This window comes from Megalobrama amblycephala, linkage group LG12 (assembly GCF_018812025.1).
Source record: "Megalobrama amblycephala isolate DHTTF-2021 linkage group LG12, ASM1881202v1, whole genome shotgun sequence".
NCBI classification, from domain to species: Eukaryota; Metazoa; Chordata; class Actinopteri; order Cypriniformes; family Xenocyprididae; genus Megalobrama; species Megalobrama amblycephala.
In genome coordinates this window covers 31897959-31917536 of record NC_063055.1, presented here as the reverse complement: position 1 = coordinate 31917536, position 19578 = coordinate 31897959, and the positions used below count along the sequence as shown (strand labels likewise).

At 41.5% G+C, this 19578-nt stretch overlaps 1 protein-coding gene across 3 annotated transcripts; it reads right to left on the bottom strand.

The window, feature by feature from the left end:
- Positions 1-1311: 1311 nt before the first annotated feature.
- On the bottom strand, positions 1312-6066 carry LOC125280249 (major histocompatibility complex class I-related gene protein-like). 3 transcript variants are annotated; one of them, XM_048210644.1, is made up of 6 exons: positions 5581-6066; positions 5165-5443; positions 4694-4984; positions 2680-2811; positions 2473-2517; positions 1312-2365 (listed from the first exon to the last, which is right to left on the bottom strand). In XM_048210644.1, exons 1-6 carry the CDS (start codon positions 5822-5824, stop codon positions 2355-2357), a joined length of 1002 nt encoding a protein of 333 aa, XP_048066601.1. In that variant the 5' UTR covers positions 5825-6066; the 3' UTR covers positions 1312-2354. The 3 variants fall into 3 exon arrangements, with proteins under 3 accessions (XP_048066601.1, XP_048066599.1, XP_048066600.1); XM_048210642.1 differs by lacking the exon at positions 1312-2365 and having other exon boundaries at positions 2417-2517; XM_048210643.1 differs by lacking the exon at positions 1312-2365 and having other exon boundaries at positions 2417-2517; positions 2680-2805.
- Between the last annotated feature and the right edge of the window lie 13512 nt (positions 6067-19578).

Sequence of the window (19578 nt, the reverse complement as noted above, 5' to 3'; positions counted from 1 at the left end):
GTGTCCCAACTTTTTTGGAATCGGGTTTGTATATATATATATGTATAATGTAAAGTTTAATATTAATTGTCAGCAAACGTTCAATGTCCAATTTCTAGAATTAATATTAAGAACATGGACATACAGTGGCATGAAAAAGTATGTGAACCCCTTGCAGAATCTGTGAATGTGAATAATTTTAATGAAATAAGAGAGATAATACAAAATGCATGTTATTTTTTGTTTAGTACTGTCCTGAGTAAGATATTTTACATAAAAGATTTTTACATTTAGTTCACAAAACAATTCAATAGCTGAATTTATTAAAATAACCCCATTCATAAGTATGTGAACCATTGATTCTCAATACTGTGTGTGGTTACCTGATGATCCACGACTGTTTTTTTGTTTTGTGGTGGTTGTTCATGAGTCTCGTTTGTCCTGAGCAGTTAAACTGAGCTCTGTTCTTCAGAAAAATCCTCCAGCTCCTGCAGATTCATCAGTTTTCAAGCCTTTTTGCATATTTGAACCCTTTCCAGCAGTGACTGTAGGATTTTGAGATCTGTGTTTTCATACTGAGGACAACTGAGGGACTCAAACACAACTATTAAAAAAGGTTCAAACATTCACTGATGATCCAGAAGGAAACACGATGCATTAAGAGTCGGGGTGTGAAAACGTTTGAAAAGGATGAAGATGTCACAATTTTTCTTATTTTGTTTAAATATCATTGTTTTTCATTTAGTACTGCCATTCGGAACCAACAGAAGATACTTGCATGTTTCCTGGCAGAAAAATTAAGTACAATTTACCTTTATATTTGAATTCAAAAGTTTTCACCCCTCGGCTCTTAATGCATAGTGTTTTCTTCTGGAGCATCAGTGAATGTTTGAACCTTTTTTAATAGTTGAGTTTGAGTCCCTCAATTGTCCTCAGTGTGAAAAGATGAATCTCAAAATCATACAGCCACTGCTGGAAAGGGTTCAAATATGCAAAAATGCTTGAAAACTGATGAATCTGCAGGACCTGGAGGAATTTTCTGAAGAACAGAGTTCAGTTTAACTGCTCAGGACAAACAAGAGACTCATGAACAACCATCACAAAACATAAAAACAGTCGTAGATCATCAGGTAACCACACACAGTATTGAGAATCAATGGTTCACATGAATGGGGTTATTTTAATAAATTCAGCTATTGTTTTGTCTTGTGAACTAAATGCAAACATCTTTTATGTAAAATATCTTACTCAGGACAGTACTAAACAAAAAAATAACATGCATGTTTTATCATCCCTCTTATTTTATTAAAATAATTCTCATTTTCACAGATTCTGCAAGGGGTTCACATACTTTTTCATGCCACTGTATATTTCACAAGCATTTATATTTGATCACCATTCAGATTATTATAAACCTGGGCTTTATTCTCTCAGACATATCTTTGCTATATTATCATATTTCTGGTGTGCTGCTTATTCTTTGTGATATATTTTTTCTTATTCCTTTGCATTCTGTTTACTTAATTGTTGTTCCTAATGTGTAAAGTCTGTCAACGCAATAACTGTATTACCTCCACAAACAAAAGAATGGAAAGATCAGCTATGCAGGTCAGTGTTACTTCCAGAGTTCTTCCTGCCTGTTTCTGGACACATTTAATGATAAAAATGACAAAGAGGAGAAGAAGAACAGAAAGTACTCTAGGCCGACTGTTTGAAAAATTATTCAATAATGTAAACAGAATTAAACTGTAGTAAAGTAGCTCTAAAAAGACAATAATAAACAGTCATTTGAACAGTCACAAACAGTCAGTTGAAATCAGTTCATTGTTGATTCACTTTGGATCAAGTTCTCATCCAATAGTGTCAGTGCAGTCAAATCAGTAATATTGCTGAATATTAAGTGTCCCCAACTAAGCAAGACAGATGTCACGGTGACAAGGAACACAAACTCCTTCAGGTGACAGGAATGGAGAAAAAAGCGAGCCTTGGAGAAGCCAGGTTCAGCCGGGGGCCCTCCTCTGGCCAATGAACGAACACAGTGTTATTATGATTCAGGCTGCATCACAAGTCAAAAGTCAGATTGTGTATCCAAGCATTCAAAATATTGAATCCAGTTCCCCAGCCAACATGTGTATGTGGGGCCCATATGGGTATGAAATGAATGGGCTGAAAAACTTGGCTCTATATTGTCCGTGGGTTCCATAATCGCACCATGCAAATTGCATGGATTTCATGCAGAATTGCACTTGACACTAGGTGGGTCCCAAGTGGGCAACATGTGCAAGACCCATCTCTGTCCCAGCATTGTAGAAGTCATTATCACAGCATAACCCAAAAAGCATCTACAAAGTTTTGCATGATGTATTGCCGTAACCTCATCTTGAAGCTGCAATAAAGAAAATAACCTTTTGGTTTCCTTTCTAGAAGGTTTTTCAAATGAATCTTAAAATTAACATGTTGGTGAATTCATATTATTTCATATAGTGTACTTACATGGAGTAGGGAAGTATTTACACTGTGACATCTCGGAGACTCGTCCTAAAACAACGTGACACTTTTAAACCAGAATAAACACAGAGGAACACTACAGAAACAAAAAGCTTCATACTGTGAACTCTAAGTCTCTAAAGGAACTGATGTTTGGTTTGTTTTTCTAAATGAGCATTAAATATAATGAACTGGACTGTACAGAACATTTACCAGCAGCTCGTCTCTTCTTCCTCCATATGATGAGAGCAGTTATGATGAGAACAGCCACACACATTAACATCAGCACACTGATAACTACAGACAGACTGAGGGATCCTGGGTCAGATTCAGCCACATCTGAAACTGGGGTCGGAAAAAAACAGTGAGATAAACAACAGGAAAATAAACTTGTAGGTTACAGACTGATATTGAAATGATTTACACAGGTTAAAGTTAGTAAAAGTAAAATGTTATTTAATATAAAAATTGCAATCTAGTATTGTTGCTTTTGCTAAGTTTCTACAGTGGTGTGAAAAAGTGCTTGCCCCCTTCCTGATTTTTTATTTTTTTTGCATGTTTGTCACACTTTATTGTTTCAGATCATCAAACAAATTTAAATATGAATCAAAGATAACACAAGTAACACAACATGCAGTTTTTAAATTAAGGTTTTTATTATGAAGGGAAAATAAAATCCAAGCCCACATGGCCCTGTGTGAAAAAGTGCTTGTCCCCCGCTGTAAAACATAACTGTGGTTTATCACACCTGAGTTCAGTTTCTCTAGCCACACCCAGGCCTGATTACTGCCACACCTGTTTGCAATCACGAAATCACTTAAATAGGACCTGCCTGACAAAGTGAAGTAGACCAAAAGATCCTCAAAAGCTACACATCATGTTGAGATCCAAAGAAATTCAGGAACAAATGAGAAAGAAATTAATTGAGATCTATCAGTCTGGAAGAAGTTATAAAGCCATTTCTAAAGCTTTGGGACTCCAGCGAATCACAGTGAGAGCCATTATCCACAAATGGCGAAAACATGGAACAGTGGTGAACCTTCCCTGGAGTGGCCGGCCGACCAAAAATTACTCCAAGAGCGCAGCGACGACTCATCCAAGAGGTCACAAAAGACCCCACAAAAAACATCCGAAGAACTGCAGGCCTCACTTGCCTCAGTTAAGGTCAGTGTTCATGACCCCACCATAAGAAAGAGACTGGGCAAAAATGGCCTGCATGGCAGAGTTCCAAGATGAAAACCGCTGCTGAGCAAAAAGAACATAAAGGCTTGTCTCAGTTTTGCCAGAAAACATCTTGATGATCCCCAAGACTTTTGGGAAAATACTCTGTGGACTGACGAGACAAATGTTGAACTTTTTGGAAGGTGTGTGTCCCATTAAATCTGGCATAAAAGTAACACAGCATTTCAGAAAAAGAACATCATACCAACAGTAAAATATGGTGGTGGTAGTGTGATGGTCTGGGGCTGTTTTGCTGCTTCAGAACCTGGAAGACTTGCTGTGATAATTGGAACCATGAATTCTGCTGTCTACCAAAAAATCCTGAAGGACAATGTCCGGCCATCTCTTCGTGACCTCAAGCTGAAGCGAACTTGGGTTCTGCAGCAGGACAATGATCCAAAACACACCAGCAAGTCCACCTCTGAATGGCTAAAGAAAAACAAAATGAAGACTTTGGAGTGGCCTAGTCAAAGTCCTGACCTCAATCCTATTGAGATGCTGTGGTACGACCTTAAAAAGGCAGTTCATGCTTGAAAACCCTCCAATGTGGCTGAATTACAACAATTCTGCAAAGATGAGTGGGCCAAAATTCCTCCACAGCGCTGTAACAGACTCATTGCAAGTTATTGCAAACACTTGATTGAAGTTGTTGCTGCTAAGGGTGGCCCAACCAGTTATTAGGTTTAGGGGGCAAGCACTTTTTCACACAGGGCCATGTGGGTTTGGATTTTGTTTTCCCTTCATAATAAAAACCTTCATTTAAAAACTGCATGTTGTGTTTACTTTGTGTTATCTTTGATTAATATTTAAATTTGTTTGATGATCTGAAACATTAAAGTGTGACAAACATGCAAAAAAATAAAAAATCAGGAAGGGGCAAACACTTTTTCACACCACATACACTATACACTACATGTCATTGTCTTTTATAAAATGCCAATAAAGTATCTTGAATCTAATTTCTACTTTATTTTTCAGTAGTTTGGTTTGTTAGTTTTTTCTTTACCAAATGTAATGTCCAGTTTGTTGTCCAGATTGAGGTGTTTCATTGTACAGTTGTATTTGTGTCTTTCACGTAGTTCTTCTGTGCTGATCACCAAACTCTTCCTCATCTGGTAAGTTCCATCTCCGTTGGGCAGAATCTCACCTCCTGTGATCTGATCATCATCCACAGGCTGATCATCTCTGAACAGAGTCAGGTTAATGTGACGGGGGTAAAAACCAGTGGCAAGACAGCTGATCCGAAGCCCTTGAGAGTCTGGGAGTGTCTTCTTCATGAGTCTGACTCTGGGTTTCACTACAGAGAAGGACGAGAAGTCTTACTGATGTTAAACTGTTGCATCAGTTATTTATTTATGGTTCTCATGTTTCATAAAGTATTCCGAGGCACATATATTTTCTGTCAGCACTGCTGTTTGGGTCATATTTGTGTTTTTTTCTATCTTTATACTTAAGTTAATCAGGTTGATTCTCTCACCTTTTCTCATCACATTGTTCTTTTCCATATTCAGGTACCTTCGCAAAACTTTAATGCAAATAGGATGATAAACATTTTCATAGAGAAACTTTATATGAAGCTGTTCCACTTGGTCCCACGGTATTATCCATGGCTTTTTCATCTGGATATCGTTTTTTTCCAGGTCATATGTGAACTCCTGCATTCTTTGTCCATCAAAAGCTTCCCAGAAATGAAGTGGCCCTGGTTTATCATCATTCAACAGTTCACATCCAGTAAGTCTCTGATGAACATGTACAGCTTCAAATAAAGGAAAAATGTTTGTTTTATTTATTTTACATCAAAAGCTTTAATAAAATAATGATAACACATAGAAGCTACATTTGTTATTAAATTATTTATGTGTTAATGCTGAAAATGCAGGCTATAGTTCTCACCATCTGTGTGATTTAGGTGTTTCTTAACATAAAAATCACGGGTTTTCATGTCATTATACATGTCTTGAAATACAACACCAGCATCACTTTGCTCTTCATCATAGTATTTTGAATCACTGCGAGTGCGATAGACAGCTTTCCATCTGACAGAATCATAATACACTATTTGCAGATCATCCAACATCAGCACAGCACTGAACTCAGGAAATGGTGTCTGTCCGACTATATATGTTGCCAAAGCCATCAGTGAGTGAGAACCTGTGGATACACAAGGACAAGCATATAATATTAGAACAGTGTCAAATTAGACCATAACATATGGCTATTCATTCCAGATGTATCTCTGGCATTATAACGGAATATACATATGATAAATATTCCATCACATACTTATAAATTGCGATAAGTTGTCATCCACATTAAAAAGAAGTAAGGTTCATCTGTAAAGAACTTTACTGAACCATGTACTTGATGTGGAATAGTGAAACAGAGAAGCAAAAAGAGGCAGGATGAATCAAAAGATTGAGATAAAAGATTTGGATGGTTGTTGCAGCAATTTCAACCATGCTGATAAAGGGTGAATGAATATATAAACAGCAATAACAGGCAATGTTGAAGCAGAGAATTTGAGTCAGAGTCCAGGCCGAGACTGGAGCATGCTGAGTTTATGGCTGAGCTTGTGCAATTTTACAATTAACATAAAAAAAAAAAAAAAAAAAAAAAAAAAAACATGAACAGATATTTCACACGTTTTTACAGTTGTTCAACAAACAGACATTATTATAAACCCAAGCTGCTCTTCCTCACACCTAACTTCCCAACTTAATAGTTCTACTTTTCTGTATAAGTCACAGAAAACTGTCCAACATTCACAGACAAAATATGAAAATTGCAACATTAAAGGGATAGGTCACCCAAGTATGTAAACTGTTTACATTTACTCACCCTCCAAACTTGTGACATTCAAAAGAAGAGATTTTGAAAAACATCAAAATTGATTGTTGTTGTTGTTGTTTATATATATATATATATAGTAAATTGCCATCCTACTGTAAACAACTGTTAGGTAAACATCACACTTAGGTAAGGGAATACACTCATCCACTTGACACCTTCCTGCTTGTGCGTGGAAAATCATGCTGAGTGTATAGGTTTATATAGGTACAAACACTCAAAACCAGTTATCGTCGACATTAAGTGAATTTTTTTATGAAATAAAAAATATTGTCATCAGCTTCCAGATATTGTTAGCTGTACAAAATGGCTTGTTTTGCTGTTTGATATTGCAAACTGGAATTTATTAACATAGTCGTAAATATAAACACAAATAGTTTTACCGTTAATGTGTTGTCTATTTTCTTCTAGGCTAATGAGTTGGAAGTCTTACACATTCACAGAAAATAGCTTGCTTCCACGTTACAAAACAAGGTGGATAGGAAGTATTAAATTAACTTACCTGCATTGACAACTGTCAAGCACGACAGCAGATACGCAAGCATGAGCATTTTCCTTGGTTACGATGTGTTTTTTTGTTTTGTTTTTCCCCCTCTCTTGTTCTTTTTGACTTTAACCTTTGTGTGGGTACCCGAGGCGCATGCGTCTGCTGTAATGAAGTTGTGAATATGATTTATGAACCTTAGAGTTGTGTCATATAGGTGTGGGTTGTGCTTGGGTCGGAGTGTTGGTGATAAAGGTGATAAAGCGCAATGCAGACATTGTATATGTATACAACAAGAGACTTATTTTAAAATCAAAACAAGATCTAAGATAAACTTAACTCTGTTAATGATGATAATGGTTTTTATGGATTAGGAGAATCCACAACAGATTTAAGTATGGGAACATTGTGTGGGAAGAATACCAGGGGGTGTGGCCATATATGGCATAAAAAGCACGATCCATTGATCAGTGTGATTAGATTAGATGTAGACTGTATCCTATAGCAAATAAAGCGGAACATATACAGTAGCCTAGAGATAAACATATTACAAATACAGAGACAAAACAAAGAACAATGAGGGTTACATTACATTATCACAAAGCTTATTATACTAGCTGATATGCATTAGGCAAAAAAGAGTCTTTTTACATGCAATATACACTTATGAATGTAAAATTTGGCAAAAAAATAGTAATAAATTCATTATAAATTTAAAATGAGAAAGGTCTAATTTCAGTCACCAATTTGTTTTATTTATTTATTTTTTTTGGCTCATACGGAAGTTTGAAAATTTTAACAAAAATTGAAAAATTAACTCAAAATATTTTGCAATAAGTACAGCCCTAAAACAATTAAATGAATAATTGTTTCTTCAAAGGGGCACATGGGGTTACAAAAGCAGGTACAGAATACTGGGATCTGTTAAGAATTAAACCATTTTTTTGTGTGTTTGATATGCTACTGAAAAGATTGATCAACAAATAGATTAGTGTCAAAAATAGAAGGAGAGGATAAAGAACCTTTGAGGCCAGACTTGACTAAAGGTTTGATACAATCAGGAATTACATCAAAAACAATGGCATACTCTCTTGGGGGGACCGGAAAAGAGAAACATCTAAAAGTTGCCTTGCCTAAAAGTATATTCTTATAAAACCAATTATTTTTGTAATATTTTTATTGTTCCAGAAAAAATAACTCTGGAGAAAAACTATAATCATTGGGGACCAAGTTAAGAGTGGAAAAGTCCACTAACGCAAATTCCGCCATAGCCTGATCAGCTATCATAACACTTTTTTAAATTGAGTTTTAGAATTCCAAACAAAGTCTACAATAATTTTGTCCTAAAAATCTCCACAGATACATCCAGTGCCATTGCAGGATAGATAACCTGAGAATAATAACCCATCTGCTTTAGAAAGCAACACTTTACCTGTTATAGACGGATCACACTGTAACCAGGAGTTCCCATTCAGTCGTTCACGTTCAACGTATGTCGGACAGACCGGCGTATAGGAATCTCGCTAGAGAGGCCAATCTACTTTGAGTGTAACTACAACGAGCCAATGCACATTGGCATGCAATCATATGCATCAGCTGCTCGCCTCTCAGTGCGGGTATATAATGAGCAGCAGGTGCGTTGCATCTTCAGCTTTTCGCTTCGGAGCCGAACCGTCTGTAACAAACAGTGGTATCTGCGAGCGAGTGTTTGTCTTCAACGAGTCAGCTTTTTTTTGGTAAAATCTGCTCTTTGTGTTGGTGCAGGCAGACAGCACGGCAGCGGGACCGATCTCTCTTCTTTATTTTCTCGTTTCTTTTGTTTTGCCTTTTTGAGAGAGCAAAGCCTCAGTTGTAAAAAGCCGTTCTCACGGCTGGTGAACGGTGTGCTTTTGAGCGCTTAAGAGCTGTTCTCACAGCTGGTAAGAGGGCGGCTACAAGGAGAGAGTGCACACGACAGACCATTGAGTTCCTCTTGGGCTGCCCCTCAGTCTGCTTGTCACTAAGGGTGTCATCCCCTGCAAAAAACTCTGGCCCAGCCTGCTCTACTGTGTCCGTTGCGGGGAGATGACACCTCCTGTCTCTGCTGCTGTGTAAGTGGTTGGTGAGAAAATCACCCCTGAGACGGGTGACCCAGAGATGGGTGGGGCTGCTCTTTTTTCCCCCCCGGAAGAGGGCCGGGTGGTAAGTCCTTTTGTTGGCTTTGTTTCTGTTCCGCCGCTGGTCCAACAGCCAGCGGTACCCAAATTTAAAAAAAAAAAAGAGCAGTTCCTCCATCTCCAGGTCTGAAGAGGGCTTGGAGAGCAGTGGGAGGAGAAAAACCTCACCACTCTCATCCCCCTCTTCCTTCACCAGAGGGCAGCAGCGTGCAGTTTGAGAAGGCAGCCAAAGCCTCTCCTGCGCCCCCTGCCTGACCGTGGAACCAGGTAAGTGTTGCACAGCACACTGTGACGCCGCTTCGGGCCGCCTCGCAAAGAGAGCCCCTTGAGCCGCCTCCCTGTGTTCCACCTCGCTGCCCCACTGCGGGTACGCCGGTAATCCCTCTGATCCCGCTTGTACGGTCTCTGAGAGCCTGGTTAGCGCTCCCCAGCCCGTCTCGCTGGCTCATTCGGACCATCAGGCTCGGCTATGCGATTCAGTTCGCCCGGCGTCCCCCCAAGTTCAGGGGCATCCACTTCACTGTAGTGAAAGATGTCGATGCCCCTGTCTTGCGTGCGGAGATTGTAGTCCTACTGGTGAAGGACGCGATAGAGCCGGTCCCTCCAGCCGATATGAGGTCAGGGTTCTACAGTTCCTACTTCATTGTACGCAAGAAAAGCAGTGGGTTACGACCTATCCTGGACCTGCGAGTTTTGTGAATCGGAGCCTTCACAAGCTACCGTTCAAAATGCTCACGCAGAAACGCATTTTCGAGTGCATCCATCCCCAGGATTGGTTTGCAGCGTTCGACCTGAAGGACACGTACTTTCATGTCTCGTTTCTTCCGTGACACAGGCCATTCCTGCGTGTTGCGTTCGAAGGACGAGCATATCAGTACAGAGTCCTACCCTTCAGGCTGGCCCTGTCTCCCCGCGTCTTCACGTTCCCATGAGAGAACAGGGTGTTCGCATCCTCAACTATCTCGATGACTGGCTCATTCTAGCACAGTCTCAGGATCAGTTGTACGAACACAGGGATTTGGTGCTCAGACACCTCAGCCAGTTGAGTCTTCAGGTCAACTGGGAAAAGAGCAAACTCGCCCCAGTGCAGAGGATCTCTTTTCTCGGTATGGAGTTGGATTCGGTCGAACAGATAGCACGCCTCACAGAGGAACGTGCTCAGTCGGTGTTGAATTGCCTGAATACGTTCAACGGCAGGACAGCGGTCCCACTGAAATTCTTTCAGAGGCTCCTGGGGCATATGGCGGCTGCAGCGGCTGTAACACCGCTCGGTCTGCTTCATATGAGACCGCTTCAACACTGGCTTCACGGCCGAGTCCCGAGATGGGCGTGGCAACGCGGCACGTTCCGGGTGGCAATCACTCAGGAGTGTCACCATGCTTTCAGCCCGTGGTCGGACCCCTTGTTTCTTCGGGCAGGAGTGCCCCTAGAACAGGTGTCCCGGCATGCTGTGGTTTTCACGGATGCCTCGGCCACCGGCTGGGGTGCCACGTACAACGGGCTTGCAGTTTTAGGGGTTTGGACGGGACCCCATCTGCAGTGGCACATCAACTGCCTCGAGTTGCTAGCAGTACACCTTGCTCTGAGCCGCCTCAAAGAGCCGCTACGGGGCAAGCATGTACTGGTCCGTACGGACAACATTGCGACCGTTGCGTACATCAACCCTCAAGGTGGTCTACGCTCCTGTCGCATGTCGCAACTCGCCCGCCATCTCCTCCTGTGGAGTCGGAAGCATCTGAGGTCGCTTCGCGCCATTCGTGTCCCCGGTGTGCTCAACCGTGCGGCCGACGAGCTCTCACGAGCTGCGCTGCCAGGAGAGTGGTGACTCCACCCCCAGGTGGTCCGGCTGATTTGGAGAGTTAGGAGAGGCTCAGGTAGACCTGTTTGCCTCACCAGAAACCTCTCACTGCCAGTTGTTTTACGCTTTGACCGGGGGAACACTCAGGACAGATGCACTGGCACACAGCTGGCCCCGGGGCCTTCGCAAATATGCGTTTCCCCCAGTGAGCCTACTTGCACAGACATTGTGCAAAATCAGGGAGGACGAGGAGCAAGTCCTGTTAGTTGCGCCCTATTGGCCCAACCGGACCTGGTTCCCAGAACTCTCACTCCTCGCGACAGCCCTCCTTGGCCCATTCCTCTGAGGAAGGACCTTCTTTCTCAGAGACGGGGCACTCTTTGGCACCCGCGTCCAGACCTCTGGAAACTCCATGTCTGGTCCCTGGATGGGATGCGGAGGTTCTAGGTGACTTACCCCCCGAGGTAATTAACACCATCACTTCGGCATGTGCACCGTCTACAAGACGTGCTTACGCCTTGAAGTGGAACCTGTTCGTCGAGTGGTGTTCTTCTTGCCGAGAAGACCCCCGAAGATGCTCGATCAGAGTCGTGCTGTCCTTCTTGCAGCAAGGGTTGGAGCGTAGGCTGTCCCCCTCCACCCTCAAAGTCCACACTGCTGCTATCTCCGCTTACCACGACCACATAGATGGCAAAACTGTTGGTCAGCACGACCTGGTCATCAGGTTCCTTAGGGGGACGAGACGGTTAAATCCTCCTCGACCCCCCTTCATACCCTCTTGGGACCTTGCTCTGGTGCTTCGAGCACTTCAGATTGCTCCCTTTGAGCCCTTGCAATCAGCAGACTTAAAGATTCTATGAAGACTTTGCTGCTGGTTGCATTGGCCTCCATCAAGTGGGTAGGGGACCTGGAGTCATTTTTGGTCGACGAATCGTGCCAAGAGTTCAGGCCGGGTGACAGCCACATGGTACTGAGACCCCGGCCTGGCTATGTGCCCAAGGTTCCTACCACTCCCTTCAGGGACCAGGTAGTGAGCCTGCAAGCGCTGCCCTCGGAGGAGGCAGACCCAGCCCTGGCTTTGCTCTGTCCAGTTCGCGCTTTGCGACTGTACATAGACAGAACTCAAAGCTTCAGGACCTCAGACCAGCTCTTTGTCTGTTACGGAGGCCAGCAGAAGGGAAAGGCTGTCTCCAAGCAGAGGATGGCCCACTGGATAGTGGATGCCATCGCCCTGGCTTACCAAGCTCACTCCACGAGAGGTGTAGCGTCCTCCTGGGCGCTGGCTCGTGGCGCCTCGCTAACAGACATTTGTAGAGCTGCGGGCTGGGCGACACCTAACACGTTTGCTAGATACTATAGCCTTCGTGTCGAGCTGGTCTCCTCCCGTGTTCTCGCCTCAGGTCAGAGGCACGGAGAGGCCCCGGCTTGGTGTCGGCTTGCTGCGCTACATGCGCTTCTTTGCTCCAGAGAGTCCCTACAATGCAGACCCTGTCGAGTCCTCCGATGTCCCCTTCGGCAGCCGACGTGGCGGAGCGTCTGGCGCCAGGCCTATACTCTGTTGTATCCTTGAGAACCGGGTTTAGGCTGGGTTCCATATGTGTGACCCTACGGGGATCCCATATGGCTGGTTCCACGGTTGCTCCTGAACGAAGCCCATGTCTTTCCCTCTGGGAGAACCCATCTCTCATCGAGTTGGAGTCACCCCAGTTCTTCCATATGTTGTACAAACTACAAGGTTAGTCCATATGTACTTCTCCACATAACTCCTTTGGGGAAGGATGTGGCTTCCACAGCGTTCCTTTCTAAAGGTTACGCTTCCCAGCGTTATCCAATAGTCTCACTGAATGGGTTTGGGAACAGCAGTGATCGACCCTCTCTGTGTGTTAGCCCTGTCCCACCGTCCTCAGGTAAGGGGGTTTAGGTGGCTTACAACAGAGCGCTGGAAGAGGGCAGCTCCTGTGGCGCTTTGGTAGGGATTCCTATTCGTCGGTCTGTCCGACGTACGTTGAACGTGACCAACTGAATGGGAACGTCTCGGTTACAAAGGTAACCCTCGTTCCCTGAAGGAGGGAACGGAGACGTATGTCCCGTCGCCACAGTCTGATGCTGCCGCCTGCTTGGTTCGGCTCCTCAGCGAAAACCTGAAGATGCAACGCACCTGCTGCTCATTATATACCCGCACTGCGAGGCGAGCAGCTGATGCATATGATTGCATGCCAATGTGCATTGGCTCATTGTAGTTACACTCGAAGTAGATTGGCCTCTCTAGCGAGATTCCTATTTGTCGGTCTGTCCGACGTACATCTCTGTTCCCTCCTTCAGGGAACGAGGGTTACCTTTGTAACCGAGACGTTTAATTTACGTTGAACAGCAAGGATAAGAGGTTCAAAATTAAGTTTTGATCTCTTTTTCTGATCTGTACATATAATTGTAGGCTAAGTATTTCACTTCAGATTTGACTGGAATGTCACAAATCAGTGGAATGTTTTACAGATAAAAGTTCACATTTGTGGATATTACGAACTAAACCAGAAACAGATGAAAAATATTTAATGTCTAAGACTAAAAAACCTTGATCTTTATTTTTCAAAAATAGAGTTGTGTCATCAGCCAATTGGCTTATTAATATAGATCGATTTGCCACAGTTCAGATGACTATTTTTAATATGAATGGCTATTGCAAAGGAAGCAGAAAAAGATATGGTGAGACTGGACAGCCTTGACAGATGCCTCTCTCTCTAAATTATACCTTTGGGTAGTACCATGTTGTAATTTGATTGAAGCATTGGCGTTATTATATGCGTTCGCCATTGTACTATTCTTTGTAATGACAGGGGGCGACTCTGAGTAATTCTCCTCTAAACCAGTCGTTCTCAAACCTGTCCTGGAGTACCACCAGCCCTGCACATTTTGTATGTCTCCCTATATCCGACACACCCATTTCAGGTCTTGCAGTCTCTACTAATGAGCTCATTGAATCAGGTGTGATAGATGAGGGAGACAAACAAAATGTACAGGGTTGGTGGCACTTCATGCTAGGACAGGTTTGAGCATCACAGCTCTAAACCAGAGGTCTCCAAACTAGGTCCTGGAGGGCCGCTGTCCTGCAAAGTTTAGCTCCATTCCCAATCAAACAAACCTGAACCAGCTAATCAAGGTCTCACTTGGCATACAATACAATTTCAAGCAGGTGTGTTGGAGCTGGTTGGAGCTAAACTCTGTGTTACAGAACAGAAGGGGACTGCAACACAGATGGAATAGTTAATAAGTTTATTGAACAACCAGGAATGGCAGGCAGAGTGCAGGTGAGTGATAGCAGGTTGATAAGTTGACAGATGTGATCGTACAACTGATACTTAGTAATTGCAGGAATGGAGAATTGCTGGCAGACTTGAAGCAGATCAGACACAGAGTAACTCACAGGAGACGAGGGAACACGCTGGAGACAGGTAAGTATCTTCGTTGGAGTCCTTAAGGTAAGCAGACAGGTAAGTGTATGCACTAACGAGACCGGACAGTGACTGAGTGTGAGCTTGTGTCTTTTATGGTGCTGTTGATGAGGGTGCTGATTGGTGTGCATGGTTAGTACTCCGGTGATGACGTGAGCTGTGTCTGAGTGAGGGTAGAGCCTGGCGTGTCTGTGACACTCTGCAGGACAGCGGCCCTCCAGACAGAGTTTGGAGACCTCTGCTCTAAACCGCTAGGAATCCGCGGTGAGAAGTAAGGTACATACGTGATGATCCCTGCATCCCAATGTGCATACTACCCGGGTGAAAAAAAGTATAATTGAATGCACTAAAAAAATACTTAAATACAAGAAAGTACATTTGTTGTACATTCTTATTTTTTGTGCTAAATACAATTGTATAAGGTATACTCTATAAATACACTAATTAAAAGTATATTTCTACTTCAGTAGTACTTCAGTGCACTTAAAAAGTATACTAAATACCACTAATACTTAGATTTTTATTGCTTTGAAATAAAGTATAAGAAAAAATATACAGAGGAGTTTGAAGGGATGGATTCTGGAATCCACTGCCGCTTCAATATATATCTTTTAAGTTATTAATCAACATATATCTTTCTGTTAAATTATTTGAATGACTTCTTCAACGTATGTTAAAGCATTTATTTTCCTTTTCATACACTAGAAAATAAGTTTTAATATTGTCTGTACCTCTCACTGAGAGATAAGAACATGTTATCAATATGTTTTGGGAAAGTTTCCTGCTCAGAGCAGAGCTCAGATCAACTTCAGACTTGAAGAAGCTGTGAATCATGTATCTGTGTATGTGCGCTAATTGTTCTGTGCAGGTCCCTTGTTACTGGTGGATAAACTGGCACTGTGCTTGAGACCAGCAGACGTCATGTCATGACCCCAAAAATACATCCAGTACCTAAATCCAGAGTCCCCTTGTCAGCATCGTGACAAAGGGAGATATGCTTCTTACTATCTGTCCACGTGTGGAAAATTTCTAATCTTGTCTATTTTTTTTCTTAGCCAATCAGAATCATCCAACCTGAAGTAATGACATAGTTAGTTGACTCTGTTAGAGTATAATTGTTATGGAAATGTGAATGTATGTAGAGGGGCCTACGAACTCCTTGTGAGACTTGAAGCTAACTTCTGCTGATGAAACTGCAAACTATTCTTCATTAAATTTTTCTTCAATTTATTATTTATTTTTTTACACTTTGATTCCGGGTCTTTATTCAACATATCTGGTCTCAAGGGTCCTAAACTGTTTATCCCCAACAAGTTTTATTAGTGTATTTCTTAAAAGTGTGCTTTGAATGCTTTATAAATTATTTCAATCTTAGTATAGACTTTTATGTAGTGATCCTAAATTTATATTAAATTGCATTACAAAGTGCATTACTTAAAAGTGTGCTATGAACTCTTTACATAAAATTTTAGTGATAGTGTGTATATATAAAAATCCACTAAGTTCTATTTTAATGGATTTTCATGAAAAACAAAACATGCAGGTTAAATGTGTACTAAAATTCATTTTGCATTTTGCCCTGTTGTCAAGATTGTTGTCGTTCCTGTTCTGGATATTCCACGTCTTGGGGAGGTCAAACCTCTGCCAATACCACCAGCCAGATCTTCCTTCTCGAAGCCAACAGATGCAGAATCATGGATTCTACTTTTGTTGTTGTTTATTTTTTCAACAGTCAGCCTAGGGTTCTTTTCTGTTCTTCTTCTCCTCTTTGTCATTTTCACCACAAAATGTGTCCAGAAACAGGCAGGAAGAACTCGGGAAGTAACACTGACCTGCTTAGCTGATCGGACCTTTTCATTCTTTTGTTTGTGGATGTAATACAGTTATTACATTGACAGACTTTACACATTATGAACAACAGTTATGAACAGAATGGAAAGGAATAAGAAAACTATATATACAAAGAATAAGCAGCACACCAGAAATATGATTTAAAAACTGATACAGCTCTGGGATTTTAATCACACACACAAAAATGCAATACAATTCTCAGAAGAAATATATAAAATTTTTCTAAAATGTATTGTATAAATACAGAACAGAAAAATAAAAAAGCATAGATCATCTTGGACTAACAAGAAAAACAGTAATACAGCAGGAGATAATATTCTTAAAGAATATTACAATTTCAGGCCACGCAGGTTCATTTTTATGTTGCATACTGTACAGTGTCTGTTATCATTGTGTACCTATATTGCAAGTGTCACACTGTCACAGTCATGTTTGTTTTGAATTTCATTTGTCACGTGTTCCTTTGTTCTAAGTTCCCACCACTCATCAGTCACCATGGATACTAACTCACCATCACAGCTGTGCATCATTAGTTAATCTACTCTCTGGCTGCATTTACACTGCAAGTCTTAATGCACAGATCCGATCTTCTGACCATATCCGATTTTTTGGCCAGCGTGTTTACATTCACTTAGACGTGACTGGTATCCGATATCTGTTTACATTAGCCTACTTCTTGCCCCAAAATGATTGGCATTGATAGTTTTACATGCACATAGTATATCCTCGGGTTTTAAATGGCCGTATCAAAATTATTTATATATTTCATGTCGGGTGGTCATGATTAGCCTACCTGTCAGAATGGATGTTAACAGCTGTCAGTGTCATGGATGTATTGCAGCGCGAATTCTGACTGAACGGATATAGACTGGAAAATAAAGGTAATTTGCGTTTGATATTTTATCTACAGTTATTTTATCAGAATTCCATTTTTTTTTTTTTTTTGAATGAGTTCGAGTAACCATATAGGGAGAGAGAGAGAGAGAGTAGCTACAGTGAAGCTTTTGGCTTATAAGAACAACAACACGGCGGTCTCTTTTAAATTAACCGGGCAAAGATTGAAATTCAGCTGCTGTGTGTTTGTTTGTGTGTGTGTGTGTGTGTGTGTGTGTGTGTGTGTGTGTGTGCGCGCGCGCAATTTCTTTCTTGAAAATAGGTTAGACATATAAAGTTCCCACCTCAGTAATAAAGCTGCAAATTTTTAGTGCGAGTGCATACAAGCAAGTCTGCTTCATAATACAACATTAAAGCTAGGCTACCTTTTAATGAGCAAAGGTGTCGCCCTCGCTGTGTGATGGCTTGGAATTCCAATGGGGAATCGGATATGCGTGTTTAGACGTAGGTCGCATGTCCAGAGATCGGATATGTATCTAAAACCAGGGACGGACTGGGACTAAAAAACGGCCCTGGACTTTGACTAGGCCCGGCCCAAAGCAATCAGCGTGCGGAAACTCGACAACAACAACAATAACGCCTGGCATGAGTGTCACAAGACTTTAATTGTGGCTCATGATACTATACCATCCATATTATAGCAATAGCACTGATGTTGACTAGATGTTGTGTTAAAAGCATATTAGATTAAATTGAATAATCATATAGCAGGGGTCTCAAACTCAAATTGTCGGGGGGGCCGTTTCTGTGATTGACACCTCATAGGAGGGCCATATTATCCTTCAAGCGCAAGAAAGCGCAACATTTCAGAAAATTTACTTTCCTTTGCATTATTTCTCATTTACTTCAAATTTCATTAGGCCTACTAAAATATTTTTATACCTATAAATTTAAAATAAATTACTAATATAATACTATTAATTGAAATAGTCTGGTGCGACTTCTCACATCCAACAAGATATATGGAATAAAAAATCAGTAATTTAGGAACAAAACCAGCAACACTTGTGGCGTGGAGGGGTCAGAAATAAACAAACAAACTGGAGCTATATATATCAACTTTATTTTGCCAAAAAAAAAAAAAAAAAAATCTCTCATTGTTACATACATTATTAGCTTTTAACATCTAGTGGAAGTATTTTCCCTTACTTTATGTTAGCTTAAATAACATTAAAATCTTGCACTGAACAACACTGTACTGAACAAATACAATCCCTGAATACATTTGTACACTCCTCTGTTTCTTGACAGACACCTGCAGCGCTTGTGCTCACACAGCTGGGCCACATTTGTCCAAGATGCCGTTTGAGCATCGGTAACGTTTAATGGTTGCATCGGACGTGTTTCGGTGGTCTAAATCGGCGCTCGTGACTTAAAGTCGAGTGCTTTTACTGTAATTTAGGCAAGCGCGCTCATAATAGAAGCGATTGAGAGCGCGGCTCATGGTTGCATAGCAACGACAGACGCCACTGGAGCGAAAGCGCATTGGAAAGAAGAATGCGGCGTGGCCGCTTATTTGATGCGATATGTGAATACCCCTTAGAATACCCCTGTCAAATTCACTCCACATTTACTGCACTACAAGGTGCCGCTATAGAGCCCTTCCTCCCTGCCCATTTTCAAAGGATTACATGTGCCAAGTTTTAACATTATTCTGATGAATTTTGAAGCAAATCAGGTAAAAATAAGAGGGTGATCTCAATGTATGCTGAAAGTGACACATTTTCTGCTTCCAGTTGGTGGCGCTATGACTTTGAATCACAATAGTCACATCCATGTGATCAGCCTTGTACAACGAAGACTAAGCCGAAGTTTCATCAAAATCAATCAATGTATGCAGAAGTTATAACACTTTGTTTCCCTTTTCTTGCCATAAATCCGTTGCCTCGCCACGGCCAAACCGTTTGAGATATCCAAAATCCGTTTGCAATTAAACAACTTCAATGTGTTAGCAACAAGTTAAAAAAAGCTTGGTGTAAATTGGATAAATCCTGTAGGAGTAGTAGTATAAAATTCATAGCCTGTTTTTTCAAAAAATTAACATTCAAACAAAATAGCTGACTTCCTGTTGGTCGGAGCTAATGAATGTAAATTAGAAAATTGTCCGGCTTGATGAGAACAATATGTGTACCGAGTTTGGTGACTGTAGGAAAAACTAACCCCCCCACTTTTGTCAAAAGGTGGCGCTACTGAGTCCCTCCACCACGCCCATTTCTATGGCTTTGTCCATGTCTACTGGTTGACAATATTGATGTGTGTGTCGAGTTTCATGCAATTTGAAGCATGTTAAGAGCCTCAAAAACACTCAAGAATATTATTACAGTTTGACCTGTTGCCATGGCAACAATATTTCAAATATCAAAAATCCTGTCATAGGTCTACATCTGCTGTGTATTGACATTACACTGATGA

Bases quoted from the DNA above. Each gene is read 5' to 3' on its own strand.
- LOC125280249 (XM_048210642.1), bottom strand. From the start codon at position 5,824: ATGGCTTTGGCAACATATATAGTCGGACAGACACCATTTCCTGAGTTC. The intron at 5,444-5,580 runs GTGAGAACTATA...CTTTATTTGAAG, and splicing joins ACACCTAAATCACACAGATG to CTGTACATGTTCATCAGAGA. The intron at 2,518-2,679 runs GTAAATGTTCTG...ACGTTGTTTTAG, and splicing joins GAAGAAGAGACGAGCTGCTG to GACGAGTCTCCGAGATGTCA.